The sequence below is a fragment of the Podarcis raffonei genome, chromosome 8 (assembly GCF_027172205.1).
Source record: "Podarcis raffonei isolate rPodRaf1 chromosome 8, rPodRaf1.pri, whole genome shotgun sequence".
In the NCBI taxonomy this organism is placed as follows: domain Eukaryota; kingdom Metazoa; phylum Chordata; class Lepidosauria; order Squamata; family Lacertidae; genus Podarcis; species Podarcis raffonei.
This window is the reverse complement of record NC_070609.1, coordinates 19,571,953-19,586,948: the sequence shown is the minus strand read 5'-3', so window position 1 is coordinate 19,586,948 and position 14,996 is coordinate 19,571,953. Positions and strand designations below refer to the sequence as shown.

At 46.8% G+C, this 14,996-nt stretch overlaps 1 protein-coding gene across 1 annotated transcript in view; it reads left to right on the top strand.

Annotated features, from left to right (window-relative positions):
- The first annotated feature begins 627 nt into the window (after positions 1–627).
- The window catches only part of NPHS1 (NPHS1 adhesion molecule, nephrin), a 50,494-nt gene continuing 36,125 nt past the window's right edge, over positions 628–14,996 (top strand). Inside the window, exons 1-9 of the mRNA XM_053398371.1 lie at positions 628–791; positions 3,204–3,318; positions 4,638–4,841; positions 6,260–6,382; positions 7,421–7,552; positions 10,236–10,317; positions 11,311–11,414; positions 12,502–12,623; positions 14,375–14,546. Of these exons, the coding sequence (XP_053254346.1) occupies positions 3,258–3,318; positions 4,638–4,841; positions 6,260–6,382; positions 7,421–7,552; positions 10,236–10,317; positions 11,311–11,414; positions 12,502–12,623; positions 14,375–14,546 (1,000 nt within the window). The 5' untranslated portion in view covers positions 628–791; positions 3,204–3,257. The remainder of the gene's footprint in view (positions 792–3,203; positions 3,319–4,637; positions 4,842–6,259; positions 6,383–7,420; positions 7,553–10,235; positions 10,318–11,310; positions 11,415–12,501; positions 12,624–14,374; positions 14,547–14,996) is intronic.

The window sequence follows — 14,996 nt, the reverse complement described above, 5'->3', positions numbered from 1 at the left end:
GATGACAGAGGACGAGATGGTTGGACAGTGTTCTCAAAACTACAAACGTGAGTCTGACCAAACTGCGGGAGACACTGGAAGACAGGAGTGCCTGGCGTGCTCTGGTCCATGGGGTCACGAAGAGTCGGACACGACTAAACAACTAAATAACAACAACAAGAAGAAAGTAGCTGAAGATGCTGTTTGGGTAATGCAAGATCTTCATGTGATCAGAAATTACTGCCCCTTTAGTACAGCTCCAACCTACTAGGAAAAATGGCTAATTTAGACTGCAGAGAGGTAAGGTATTATCTCCTCCCAAGAGTTAAAAGTTCAAAAGATGGGTCACTGTTTGTGGTGTGTATATTCAGCCACTGTTGACTCTGGAAAACAGGTTAGAAAGAGATTCCCACCCCCAATATCAGGGCCCACTGGTATGTAGTGCCATCGTTTCCATTTTGTGTTATCGTCTTCCATTTTGCACAAAGTATTCAAGAAGATCAGGAAGTTCATTTCACATGCCCTGTTTATTCCAGCTTAAGGCCACCCCAGTCAGGATTCTATGGAACCCACCCAAATCGTGGAGTCAGCACTTCCACCTCCCAGGCCTCCTCCATGGAGAATGGGGTGGATTCCTTGCCTCTGCTTGTTTTCCTTAGGTGCTTGTAAGCGATGAAGTGGGCAGGTTCCTTAGCAGGCAGCTGTGGAGGAGGGACCAGCGCTGGCATCTCAGCCATCTCACTGACTCGGCAGTCCTACTTCAGGAGAGGCTCAGAAGAGTCAATCTCTGGACACCGGGCACTTGGAGCAAGGTAAGATCATGGTGTGTGTGTGTGTGTGTGTGTGTGTGTGTGTGTGTGAGAGAGAGAGAGAGAGAGAGAGAGAGAGATATCAATGCTTTCATTAATGTCCAGTCTGCAAAAAGTAATAGTTCTGCTCTCTTCTTTGCTGGCCAGGCTGAACCTAGAGTACTGCACCCAGTTCTGGTCATCACATTTTTAAAGCATTGAAGCACTTTAGAGTTTCCAGGGAGGGGAATCAGGATAGTTGCTGGGTATGGAAACCAAATCCTATGACTTGAGGAAGGAGCTGGGCATGTTGACTTGCTTAACAGCCGGGGACCAGTTTACTTGCCTTACCCCATATAAACCCACCTGGCTGCTTCAATATAGCAAACTGGACAAGGTTACAGGCATCACTTGACACTCGCTCTGCAGTTGTAAGAAATTTTAGTGTGGCAGTATCTATACTTTGGAACTCCCTGCCTGTTGACACCAGGCAGGTGCATTCACTCTACTATTTCATGCTGAAAAACATTTTTGTTTAGGCAAGCCTGTCTAGACATGCAGATGTTGATACGTCTTAATCTTTTATGCTGTTGAGTTTAATTGTTTTTCAATGTTTTTATTGATAATTTTAATATTTATTGTAACCTCTTGGAGGGTTTCCTACAAGGAAGCAGTATATAAATCTTTTTCAGTAAGATAAATAATTGTTTAGCTTGGGGAAGAGAAGATTAAAGGGAGACATGATGGCTGTCTTCTGACTGTTGGATGGGCAGAAGTTGGAACAGATGTTCGCTGTTGCTCTGGAGAGGGCAGAAGAAGATGTGACGGCTGGGCATTGCAAAGAAGAAGGAAAAAGCTTTAATGGCTGTTCAACATTTATATACGACTTCTTTGTAAAAAGGAACCACAGCACCTCTAAAGCTATGAACTAAAATGTCAAAATTCTCAATAAAACCAGTTATTGATACTTTCCCAACAGTGAAAGCTAAATGTTTGAGACTTTTAAGTTTGGAAAAAAAAGACAACTGATGGGAGTAATTTAACAAAAAACCAGGTCACCAATGGCTGTGGTGGCCCCATTGAGTCCCGCTGCTGAGCAAGCTGGGGCTAGAAGTCTCTAAGGAAGACTTGCCTCAGAGCAGAATCCACATACAAAGTCAAAGAAGAGAAGAGTTTGAATTTGATAACCCGCTTTATCACTACCCCCAGGAGTCTCAAAGCGGCTAACAATCTCCTTTCCCTTCCTCCCCCACAACAAACACTCTGTGAGGTGAGTGAGGCTGAGAGACTTCAGAGAGAAGTGTGACTAGCCCAAGGTCACCCAGCAGCTGAATGTGGAGGAGCGGAGACACGAACCCGGTTCACCAGATTACAAGTCTACCGCTCTTAACCACTACACCACACTGGCTCAAACAGCCCTGAGGTCAGGGAATCTAGGTGATCACAGAGTCAAGGGTCCAGATGTAGAGCAAGAAGCAGCAAGGTAGGGTCTGGAACCACAGACATTGTTTCCAGCATCTGAGTGCTGCTGAGAGCTCTGTTTAAGAAGGCTGAAGCCAGCTGTTTCTCATCAGTACCCTTCTTTTCCATGTCCTTGAGGGCTGATCAGTTGCAGGTGGGGCCATTCCAGCTTCTCCCCTTCAGGCTGCTGTTCAGCAAGTGAAGCTGACTCCTGGCCCACGACAATGACACTGATTGTGTGATGTGGAGAAACGGGCGGAGAGAAGTTTCCTCCCCTCTGTCATAATACCAGGATCCAGGCCATGCACTGAAGCTGAATGCTGGAAGCACTTCTTTGCACAATGCACATTTGAGCCATGGAGTCCGCTAACCTGTGATGTAGCTCATTGACTTCAATTAGATAAATTCATGGAGGATGAGGCTGCTAGTTTCGAGGGCTGTATATTACCTCCATTGTCATAAGCATTATGCCTCTGGGTACCAGTTGATGGATGGGCTTCAGAGGCACCTGGGCAGCCACTATGGGAAACAGGGTGCCAAACTAGGTGATCTTTGTTTTCATCCAGCAGGGATGTTCTTATATTTTTAGGACTAGATGCAGTGGTGCAGTTAGGGAAGGACTTTGGGAGCAGAAGCCTTGCTCTGCGGAATGAGCAGGAGGGCACCCAAATGCAGCAAAACCACATTTTGAAGCAAGTAAAGCAATAGTATACATCATTCTCTAAAGAGCCCACCTCTGCTACTAGACCATTAAGTACAGAGCCTTAAATTACCTACGTGCATCACTGACTGGATGATCCAGCACCATGATGATCTCCCAAATGATCTCCTTATGTTCTTAAAAAAGTCTTTTTCTCCTTCATATTTAAGTCTAACGTCATCCACATCCTCTCGCATGAGGGTAAGGGTGCCAATGGCCCCATCACCATCCCTTACCTTCATCTCTCACAACCATCTCTGTGATGTCACTTGCAGGCTTACAAGACCCCAAGACCCTGATTCTTACTTCCAGAGTGACAGCAGGTAGGAATGGTATCCTGGGGCCTGGGCATCCTGCTCATCCGTCTCCTCCTCAACCTGATCAACCAAGGTGAGACATACAGAACTTAAGAGGAGCACTGCTGGCCCAGACCAATGATCTATCTGGTCTGCTGTTCTGTTTTGCCCAGAGGCCAGTCACATGACTCCAGGAAGGGTCTAAGTAGGCGAGGTGGCATGGGCTGTAACCTGCCTCGTGAGAGGAAATGGAAGAACACCAACCCCTCCTTCCTTTTCACTTCACCATTGCTACCAAGTGGATATATTGATTATTCTCTGGCTATCTCCACTAAATAACCTGCTGGACTTAACTGGTTCAGTCTCAATATTCAGCCTCCTGTACTTTTAACCTTCCTGTGAACTTTTGACCCTCCTGTGCAAGTAATCCTTTAAAGCAAAAAGCAAGCATTTTACAACTTGAGTTTTACAACCTAAAATGCAATATAAAATACCCCAAAGCCCTAATCCTTCACAGTAGGACATGACAGCTTAGAGCTCCTGACAAGCTGGGTCATATAAGGAAGGATGGGGTGCAGTTCCAAAGGGGCATCAATGCATCTGTTACCCAGATCTTGTGTCCAGATCTTGGGAAGTAATAATTGCACCTGATTCTGAGCTGGACAGGCTGCATCTAGAGTACTGCATCCAGTTCTGGTCACCACATTTTAATAAGGGCATTGAGGAACTTGAGAGAGTCCAGGGGAGGGTGGCTGGGATGGTGATGGGTTTGGAAACCAAGTTCTGTGAAGAATGGTTGAAGGAGCTGGACATGTTTCACCTGGAGAAAAGAAGATTAGGGGAGGAACAAAGGATGCTGCTTTATACTTAGTTAGACAACTGGTCCAGCAAGTCCAGCATTGTCTACACTGACTGGCAGGGGATTTTCACACAGGGGGTGTTTTCAGCCCTTCTTGGAGATGCCAGGGATTGAATGTGGGACCTTCTGTATGTATAGCAGATACTCTACCACGACCTGCCACCCTTCCCCATGACAAGTGTCTTTAAATATCTGAAGGACTGTCATGCAGAAGTTCAAGCAACCTTGGCTAGAACCAATGGATAGAAATTTCAAGGAAGTAGATTTCAGCTAAAGATGAGGGGAAATTTCCCAACAGCAAGAGCTGTTTGAGAGTGGAACAGAGACTGCTGTAGGAGGCGGTGGGCTCTCTTTTGCTTGGAGGTGTTGAGGCACCGACTGGACAGCCACCTGTTTGGAAAGGTGTTGTTGCATTTGAGCTGTTCTCTGATAGCCTCCCTTTTCTTTGCTGAGTTTCAGGGAAGTGGACACTTGCATGTAGTTGGCTTGGAGGAAATAGGCAGACTTTGAATGAGCAAAACTGTTGGCCATCATTCATATTGTGGATCTCCTAGGTTGCTATGCTGAGAACCTTCAACAGGCCTTCCGTGTGGAGCCGGATAACGTCACTGTCCATGAAGGGAAAACAGCTCTGCTAAGGTGTGAGGTGGACAACTTATCTGGCATTGTGCAGTGGGTGAAGGATGGGCTTTTGTTGGGACCCAACCAGGACATCCCTAGGTTCCCACGCTACAGCATGGTGAGAGATCCTAGCCAAGGTGAGAAGTCTCCAGGTTTTTTTGTGGGGGTCATTGGATCTAGCTTCCACCAAGCTGCCATTTCCAACTAGCTGCCACTATCAAGTAGGGCAGGGCTGGGAAATCTGTGGCCTTCCAGAAGTTGCTTGACTACAACACCCATCATTCCTGGCCATGCTGGCTGGGGCTGATGGGAGATGTAGTCCAACAACATCTAGAGCAGGGGTGCACAACCTGTGGCCTTCCAGATGTTGTTGGACTACACCTCCCATCATCCCTGATCGCTGGCTATGTTGGCTGGGGCTGATAGGAGCTGTAGTCCAGAAACTACTGGAGGGTTGCAGGTTGTGCACCCCTGATTTAGAGAGCCACAGATTCCCTGTCCTCCGACGTCTGGTTCTGCTTTGCAACACTGCTTCAGCTCTATTTTTGTGAATAAGGTTTTCAAATAATTTCAAGAAAATTGCCAAGGAAGGAAGGGAAGGCAAAAAGCATGGAGACCTCTCCAGTCTCATGATTTGCCAGCAATCATGAGAGCTAGGAACATATTTGTGATTTATATTAGGGAACACAGACCCACGATAGGAGTGATGGGGACATTTGTCAGGTTCTGGGGGAAAGACTGGAACTGACTAAGATGTATGTTGGGAGGAATTGTTGTGAAACTGAACAGAAAAAAAACTCCTCACATTAGGTTTGTATGAACGTGCTGATGCTGTATATTCCATTGGTGCTAAGATATATTGCTTCGTCCACTGCCATCCTACTGTTTTAATTTTTGGGTTGTTTTTTTTTGCAGAGGATTTAAATGGTTATGATATTGACTTAAGTGTTCTTCCTGTGGAATCATGTAGGATTTTTTTTAGAGGGGAAGCGGTGGCAATTTCTTTATTTAAATAAAACAAAACTGAAATGAAGTCAAAACTTGGTGCTTCTGAAATAACTGATAAATGGCATTTTTAGGACACCAAATCCTGCATTAGGAAGAACAGCACCAGCGTATTAATAGTTATGGAGAAGGTGACACAGTATAGTCATACCTTGGGTTACAGATGCTTCAGGTTGCGTTTTTTTCAGGTAACGGACCGCTGAAACTTGGAAGTACCAGAACGGGTTACTTCCGGGTTTCAGCAGTTGTGCATGCGCAGAAGTGCTGAATCGCAACCTGTGCGTGTGCAGATCCGCAGCTGTGGGTTGTGAACACTGCAGGTTGTGAACGTGCATCCTGCATGGATCACGTTCGCAACCCGAGTGTCCACTGTATAGGGAAAGAGCTGGGAGAGGATTGGAGAACCCGCTTGGATGGGTGACGGTACCAGGAGCCTGATAACTAGCAAGCCCAAAGCAGGATTGGAGAATGTGTCCTAGAATGAGAATAATTTGAACCAAACATGGGGGGAAATATCATTTCGACTTGCCCTTGCCTTTTGATACTTCAGGCAAGTTTAACCTGCAAATAACAAGGAGCCAACTGGAAGACGATGCCATGTACGAGTGCCAGGTGGGACCCTCGGAGAAAAGCAGAGGCATCATCTCTCGCAGTGTGCTGCTCTCTGTGCTGAGTAAGTGCCAGAAGGAATCTGGGAGCTCACGGTCGGCCCCTCTCCTAATCAATTCATTTGTGTTCCCTCTTCCAGAATTGGTTGAGAAACAGCCATGTGACTCTCTGCGGACCACACCCTTTCCCAGAGGCCACACCCTCTCTGGGTTCTTTTGCCTGCCTTGCACTGTGACAATGCCTCTTTCTTGCTTGGGAGAAGGAGGGAAAGATGTGTGGTGCGTGGGCCTGTGTGTGCGTGCGCGCCCATAGAAACCTTTGTGTTTCACATTGCTAGAATGAAGCCTATTGGACAAGAGAAGCGTCACATCCAATGCTCTGCCCACTTCTGCATCTGAACTGGTATGCAGACCCTGGAAGGTTGATCCCAAGAGAATTTGGCCCCTGAGCTGAAAAGGGCAACCTGATCTGACTGAATCGGCATTAACCCTTTGCACACAATGGTTTTAGCTATGAAAGTGCCGTGTGGTGTCAGGGATCGTGCTGAGGAGGGCTGCACTGAGGAGAAATGGTGGGAGCCCCCCTTTCCCCTGCTCCTGAATCTTCCTAGGAGCAGGAGGACAATCTAGACTTGGAACAGCGGTTTGCAGAAGGGCATAGTTCAGAAGGCAGAAGTTGGGAAATACTAGCTGGAGAACAGCTAGCAGAAGAAACACTGGAAGAGAGAGGGTTAACAGATTCACAGCCTCTGGACATCATTCCTCCACCCAGCCCAAGGTCGAGAAGAGCTCAGAAAGACTCAGAACAGAAAGCTCGGAGGGTACAAGCTTAGAGTACAAGACGTAGGAGAGACATTGATTAATAGGGACGGAGGGAGTGTAAGCCTTAATTGGGAGCACCACCATTCTGGGTTGATGCTTTCTTTTGCCCTTCGCTGTGTTTATTAAAGAAACTAACTGTTAAGAATTCCTTTCATTTGATCTGCTAATTTAGGGCCACAGGGGCCAATTCCCCGAAGCCTGACATGTGGGGAGGATGCTTCTGGTGGTGAGAAAAAGCACCCGCATCTCACCCTTCTTCACTTTACTTCTTTTCCCTATAGTTCCCCCCAAGAGGCCACTCATTAGGGAGTACCCAGCCAACAGCACAGTGACCTGGGTGGCTGGCATGGAATATACGGTGCACTGCCAGGTTGAAGATGCCCGGCCTGCAGCCGAGATCACCTTCCGCAGTGGTGAGGAGGTTGCACTTATCCTAGTTCCTTCCACAAGTTGCGGGATTGTTCTTTGGGAGGGGAGGGGCAGGGGCTGATTTTGTGGCATACTTCCTGCCAGCAGTTGCTGGTGCTCTTTGTGACTTGTAGGGCGGGGAGGCTAACCAGTAGGTGGCGCTGTAACCCATGGCAGGCAGAGGCAACTAATTCTAGTGTTTGCTCCATCCTTCTCCCCACTGAGTTCTACAAGGGCAACACAAAGACGGAGACAGCGGCAGTGCCACCCCCTGGACTGAGCAGAAAGAGGAAGGCAGGCAGGTGGGGCCTGGGTGAAGGCAGAGAGAGGTTGGTGGGGCAGTGCCCATTTGCCCTAATGGATCATCCTCCAGTTTCTCTCATTTTCATTGAGCAAAGAGATGTTTCTGGGACAATGGTTCCACTGGCTGGTTCACAGGCACTCTCCTCTCTGAGGTCCAGAGAGAGCTGTGCCACTTCCACATTTTGTGTGTCCCCCGGCCATAATAATAATAATAAAAATAACACATGAAAACAAAATACAGCACCCACCCAGAAAACATTGAGATATAATCTGAATGTTTTATTTATTTAGGAAATGCTTTTCCAGCCTCTCTCTGTGCAAATGCATTCATCATTGATTGAGGAGGAAATCTAGCTTTTGCACAGTTATAATGAGGAATTCTCATGCATGAATAATTCCTTAGTCAACTAGAGATAAAACTATAGAGAAACTTAAATGTAACATTTCTCCGCCTTTCAACATACATTTGATCCAGCACCAGACACCAGCAGCGGTTTGTTTATACAATCAGCTGATCTGAGAAGATACATTCACCATGGTCTAATCTTGTGCTATCGGAACCATAAATATTAATATTGGCGAACATTTTAAAGTCTCTAGAATAACACAATCAGATTTGTCGGGGTGCCATTAAAAGTAGCAGAGCAAATGGCAAGACAAGTTTTGGCCCAGGAAAGTTTGGGTGCAACTCAGTTCGTAAAAAGAGAGCTTTGCATTGGATTAAGACAACTAGACTGAGGGACAGTCACATTCCCATACTATCTGGGTACCTTTAGCCTATCAGCTTAGTTCTCTATCTCCTTGTTGTTTAGACTGACATGTCTTCATATTTACAGCTTCCTCCTCCTCTTCCCACTGCTTCTTGGACCTCAAGAGGAGAAGTCATCTTTTACTATACTCTGAGAGAGTATATGAGCAAGCATGGATGCCTTGTTATTTTCTAGACTAGTTAGGTTGTTGTTGTTGTTGCTTGTTTGTTTGTTTAAGGGGAACATACTAGACATCATAAAATACAAAGAAAATTCTCTGGATGCTTAGATCCAGGGTTTGGGGCAAGTACTCTTTGGCGAGAGAGTCCCAGCAGAGATTTGAAATCACAAACATGCAGCAAGGTAAAGCGTGGAAATATTGGCTGTTAGACCTTTAAAATACCCCCTTCTAAGTTTCTTCCAAAGCTCCACTTTTCCCTTAGCATAGAAAGCGACCACACGATTGGTAAGTTAAAAATAGTTTACTTACTCTTCAAAGGTCAGATTCATGTGTTTTTCCATACAGCAGCAAGAAAAGACAAGCAGTACAACTTAGTTTCAAAAAGTGGGAAATGCTTCTAAGTTATTTGTATAGAAGCACAAAGATGGCTTGGAACATTCAGCTTAGATATCCTTATTAGAAGGGTTCACATGGTGGGAAAAAAAGAACAAAGTGTTTGGTAACCCTGCCTCCCAAAGTGAGGGTGTGTAACCTAGCTAAGCCTGGCAGGTCTGTGGTCTTAACCCCTTCATGCATCCATTAGAGTTAAGTATGTTGGCTAAATGAGGCTGGATATATGCTACATTCTAGAACTAGAAATTTTACTATCTGAGTTATGTATTTCCTACAATAAACAACTCCCCCTTTCCCTACACACATCTCTCTCTGTGTAATTGCAGCAGGTAAAGTCTACTCTCTAATCAAGATTCACTAGTTAAACGCTACTCACACTGCATACGAAAGGATTTCATTAGGTAATTGGACCCTCTTATCCCAATAGAAATTCTGTCGCACAAGCTGTCGTTGAAATGTCCTGGAACTGTGCCAGAGCATGGAAGATGGTGATCTGTGTTTAGAACTTAGGAACCTGCCTTATTCTGATTCAGACCATTGGTATATGTGGCTCAGTACTGGCCACACTGCCTGGCTGTGGCATTCCAGGGTTCCTGGCAAGGAGACATTCCGTGTGCAAACTAGAAATAACATTGGTTGAGGCTGGGACCATCTGCCTGCACAGCAGACACTCTCCCACTGAGCTCTGGCCCCTGCCTCATAATCAGAGCCCTGCTAGATCAGATCTAAGTCCTGCATTGTGTTCTCACAGTTGCCTCTGGGAAGCCCTCAAGCAGTTCCTGAGCATAATAGCGGCCTTCTCCTGCCAACTGGTTTTCAGAGGCGTGTTTATTAGTGGGGAAGGGAGGTACCATTCTAGGGTCTCACCTTGGGCACCCAGCTAATTTAGGCCAGTTTTTTCCCTTCCTAGCATGGGGTCCCTTGGAATTCGCTTGCTTCATACTGTGCTAGTCTTGGTGGGGTGGGGTGGGAGTATTTTTGAGGGCTATCATGGGGGTATGTGGAAGGTTGACTAGGCCACAGAATTAGCATCCCCCTTACCAATCTTCCCTTTCTCCCCAGGTGACAAGGAAGTGACAGATGTGTCATCCAGCATCCAACCTGGCTCCAACGACAAGCTCTTCAGCACAGAGGCCATGCTGAGGTGCGAAGAGCACAGAAGGAGCTCTATAGCACTAGCCCCCAGTCGCCTGTATGCTGGGCTGCTCTGGGATGCGGGTGGCGCTCTGGTTTAAACCACTGAGCATCTTGGGCTTGCCAATCAGAAGGTCGGCAGTTCGAATCCCCGCAATGGGGTGAGCTCTCGTTGCTCTGTCCCAGCTCCTGCCAACCTAGCAGTTCAAAAGCACGCCACTGCAAGTAGATAAATAGGTACCACTGTGGCGGAAAGGTAAATAGCGCATCCGTGTGCTCTGGTTTCCGTCACGGTGTTCCGTTGTGCCAGAAGCAGTTTAGTCATGCTGGCCACATGACCAGGAAAGCTGTCTGTGGACAAATGCCGGCTCCCTCGGCCTGAAAGTGAGATGAGCGCTGCAACGCCATAGTCAACTTTGACTGGACTTAACCGTCCAGGGGTCCTTTATCTTTTTTTTAAAGGCTGCTCTACAGTGGAAGTCAAAGCTGAAGGAATGTGGAGAGGGGGTACATGCAGATTAGGGGCCAAAGGAGAGGATAGCTAGGGAAGAATAAATCCTTCCCCTGTGGTTTCTCTCAGATTCTCATTTTTCCAATATTAAATTCGGTTTGCCATCTTTCCTCATCAGTTTGTATTTAAAAAATAAATTCTCCTCAGATACACATTTTGGCATGCAAATGTTCCCTAATCAACATATTTTTTGCAAAGCAATTTCCCCTCCAAAGGGATGCATTTTTTCACGCTGTTTTCACTATCTTATGCATTTTGATGCACACATTTGCCCCTGGTATACCCATTTTTGCACCCATTCTTTAGCTGGACAACTGTATTTCCAAATTAGGAGAAGTGAGAATTTTGAAGGCAGCTGCATTTGGATTTGTGTATTCCTTTGGAAAGTGCAAATGATGTAGGTTTGTGTGAACCAAACCAGACCCCACCCCCCAAAAAAACAATTACTAGCTTTGAATCGCTTCTGTGGTCTCCTCCTCTGCTTTCTTCCAGGATCACTCCCCAGAGCTCAGACAACAGGCAACGGCTGACGTGCGCAGCTTCTAACCCAGTTGCCTTAATCCCAGTCGTTGTCAGCTTCACCATGAATATCCTGTGTAAGTCACTCGGAATGCTTCGTCAGACCTTTCCCTTTTCCAGGGCTAAAGGTAACCGTCAGCATAATCGCCACTAAGTGCCCAAGGAAACTGTTATTTCTTTCCTAATAAAAAAACAAACACAAAAGGATAAGGAATGAGGAGGTGGAGGAGGAAGCGAGAGATCACCCAGGGCAGTTGCAATAAAAGGCAGAAGAAACAAGAGACGATAACAGAGCAAATGGACAAGTATGAGATAATTAAAGGGTGGGTTTGGTGGTGTTTTTTTTTTAAGGTTCTTTTAAAAACAAGACAAGGTCAGCATGTGATGGAAATAGCCCATATCGGCTGGGGTCCAATCTACACCACACTTTTAAAGCACGCATCTTCCCCCCAAAAATCCTGGCAACTGTAGTTTACCATTCACAGAGCTACAATTCACAGCACCCTCGACAAACTACAATTCCCAGGATTTATTTGTAGGAATACATGTGCTTTAAATGCACTTTAAGATAATGGTGTGGATGTCACCTAAATCTTTAAGGTCTGGTCAACCCAGCCAGGCAAACACCATCCTCCTAAGTCCTTGTAAACAGCTTGTTTGATTTGGGTGTGTTTAGTTTCCTCTGTGGATCAGAGCCTGTCATTGAAAACAGACCTGCGTCACAGCTTTTGCCCTATCATTTTGACAATGATAACTCAGTATCCTTTGACTGATTTAGAGCAAAGGTGCAGAATCTGTGGCCTCTAGATGTTACTGGACTCCAGCTCCCATCTGCCCCGGCCAGTCTGGCCAGCGGTCAAGCATAATGGTCAATGGGGATGACTTCTTTGACCATTCCTGAACAGGGAGAGCTTGGCTACCGTAGTTGATGAACTGGTGACTTCAAGACTGGATTACAGTACTGCAATGCATTCTATGCGAGACTTCCCTTGCGCTTGCCCTGGAAACTGCAGTTAGGCCCTAGGCTGACACTCTAACCACTGCACCACACTGCCTCTCCACCCCTATGGAAAGGGAAGGTTGCTGTAGGCAAACAGGAACTGGTGGCCTTAGGGACCTCCTCTCCTTTGAGTTTCAGCCATATCATTCTGCTCTCTTTGACAGTCCCACCACAGCCACCTGTCATCAGGGGATACGATGGCCCCACAGTAAAAGCCAAGGACAAGTTAGAGCTGACCTGTATTTCTTTGAGTGGGAACCCACTGGCTACCCTGCAATGGCTAAAGGTGAGTGGGGGAACTTTGAGGCGCTAGTCTTTTTGTACTGACTTGTTTGATGAGTTGAGTTCCCCCTCCCCCCCTTGTGTTCTGGGGAGAGGAGAGCCGTTTTCGTGTGTGCACAATTCTTTTCTTTTTTTGTGGGCGGGATGACAAATCATTTGCTACTGGAGAAAGCCCAAATCCTCCCCCAGGTGTCTGGAGTTTGGGATACTGTACAGCAGACCATTGCTCCTGCTCTCCTTAACATTTGGGTGGACATTTCTGTGACTTCCAGGCTGTAAATGCAAAAGCGTCCCAGTGAGTGCCACCTGGTGGTAATTATTCTGTGGTGAGGGACCTGCAGCCAGATTTTCTGACAGGCTATATGTTATGACCCCACAATTCCCCTTCTGCTACATCAGCAACAGCACAGCCCTTCCTGTCCCATTATCTGGTGTGGAGTTTTAGCTCAGCTTTCTGTTCTCTTTGATCTCTTCCTACATTCCTCAATCCACTCTGTCTGTCTTTTAGCCCTTGGCCTCTTCCACCTTCTCCTTGACTTGTTGCAGCCTCCATCTTTTTTCCCCAGTCACCTGGCCTTCTTCCTGGTCTTCTTCTCTTTCAGCACCTCAGCCTCCCCTCCGTGTTTCTCTTCCCTTTCCCCCTTCTTTATAGCAGTAGCTCAATGTTCTGTGATTTGCCCTTCCCTCTCATCAGTTGGAATGTTCATGTACATTCATTGGTGACAAAGCAGCTAAGGATTGCTCGATGTATTGCGACTCTCACATGCTTTGAAACAGCCTGCCTATGGCAGTTGCTCCACATGGTGGCTGTTCTACAGAGGAAGAGTAACAGAGCACACACCGTCCACATAGAAGACCCAAGATTCAATGCTAGACTTCTACAGGAAGGCCCCCTGCCTGAAACTCTGGACTGGCTGCTCCAAGGGGTGTAGCTAGATAGACCAGGAGTCTTACAAGCAGTAGAAAGCAGCTTCCAACATCCCTGAGGTTTTCTAGTGATGGTGCATAGAGGTTTTATGAATGGCAGCAGCAATCCACATGCTGTCCAATTTGTATATGGTGTTACAAGGTTTGCTGGGCCCTAGGCTCTATCCTCCTTCTCCTGGCCTCTAAGAGAAGGAAGGAAAGAAGTCTGGGAGCCCAAAACAGGTTATTTCCCTGCTTGGTTTGAGAACGTTTGCTATTTGCTCAGCCCCTGTGCTCATTGAGCTCCAAAGTCATGGTTCCTTAGGGCAAGCCGGATGTTTCTGACTGCCTAACTGCTTCTGTCCTCTGCTCCTATCCTGGCATACTCCTACTCCTACTAATTTATTTATACCCCACTCATCTGTCTGGGTTTCCCCAGCCACTCTGGGCAGCTCCCAGCAGAATATTCAAAACACGATAAAACATCAAACATAAAAACTTCCCTAAACAGGGTTGCCTTCAAATGTCTTCTAAAAGTCAGATAGTTGTTTATTTCCTCAACATCTGATGGGAGAGCATTCCACAGGGTGGGTGCCACTACCAAGAAGGCCCTCTGCCTGGTTCCCTGTAACCTCACTTCTCGCAGTGAGGGAACCGCCAGAAGGCCCTCAGAGCTGGACCTCAATGTTTGGACTGAACGATGGGGGTGGAGATACTCCTTCAGGTATACTGGGCACTGGCAAGCTCCTCCCCTATCTTGTCAACACCGCCCCCTGGTTGGTCAGGTCCCCATCCTTCAGCTTCCAGGCTCTTCCCCCTGGATCTCAGATATGGGCTTGTGCCTTACAGAACGATGAAGTGATTTCCACGAACTGGGAGACGGACGCCGCCGGCCAATTGTCCCGGAGCTCCCTCAGCCTCAGCATCACAGCAGAAGACAACATGGCTACAATCAGCTGCCAGGCCTTGAACCAAGTCTTGCCCCTTCCCCTGCAAGCCAGCATCACTCTGCACGTGGTCTGTGAGTGTTGGAACTGTTAACTTCAGTACATAACAGGAACTGTCCCTTCCCAAAACATGCCTGAGTAGTTTGTCATGAAGTTGACTTGTTTCAACTAAGACTTGAGTGAATATCCTGACCTTCTTTTCCTGGGACCACTCATCCCCATAGAAGTGTGTGTGTGTGTGGGGAGATATTTGGTGACTTGGGGAGGGGGCAAGCAAATGCTAATTTGTGGGTGCTGTGGCCATGTTTTCAAGTATGAGGTTGCCATTGTGTGTTCTTTTTGCAATACAGTAAGTATTTCCATCACTTCAAGTGACAGTAGATCACTGGTATTCCTGGAATTAAATGCCCCAATGGGAAAAATGCTCCCTCGTGATAGTGTTATTCTCAGAGGAACTTTTTGGAGGGGACGACTGGTCAAGGAGCAATGTTTCTTTAACTTTTATTTAAAAAAGAAGTAGAAGG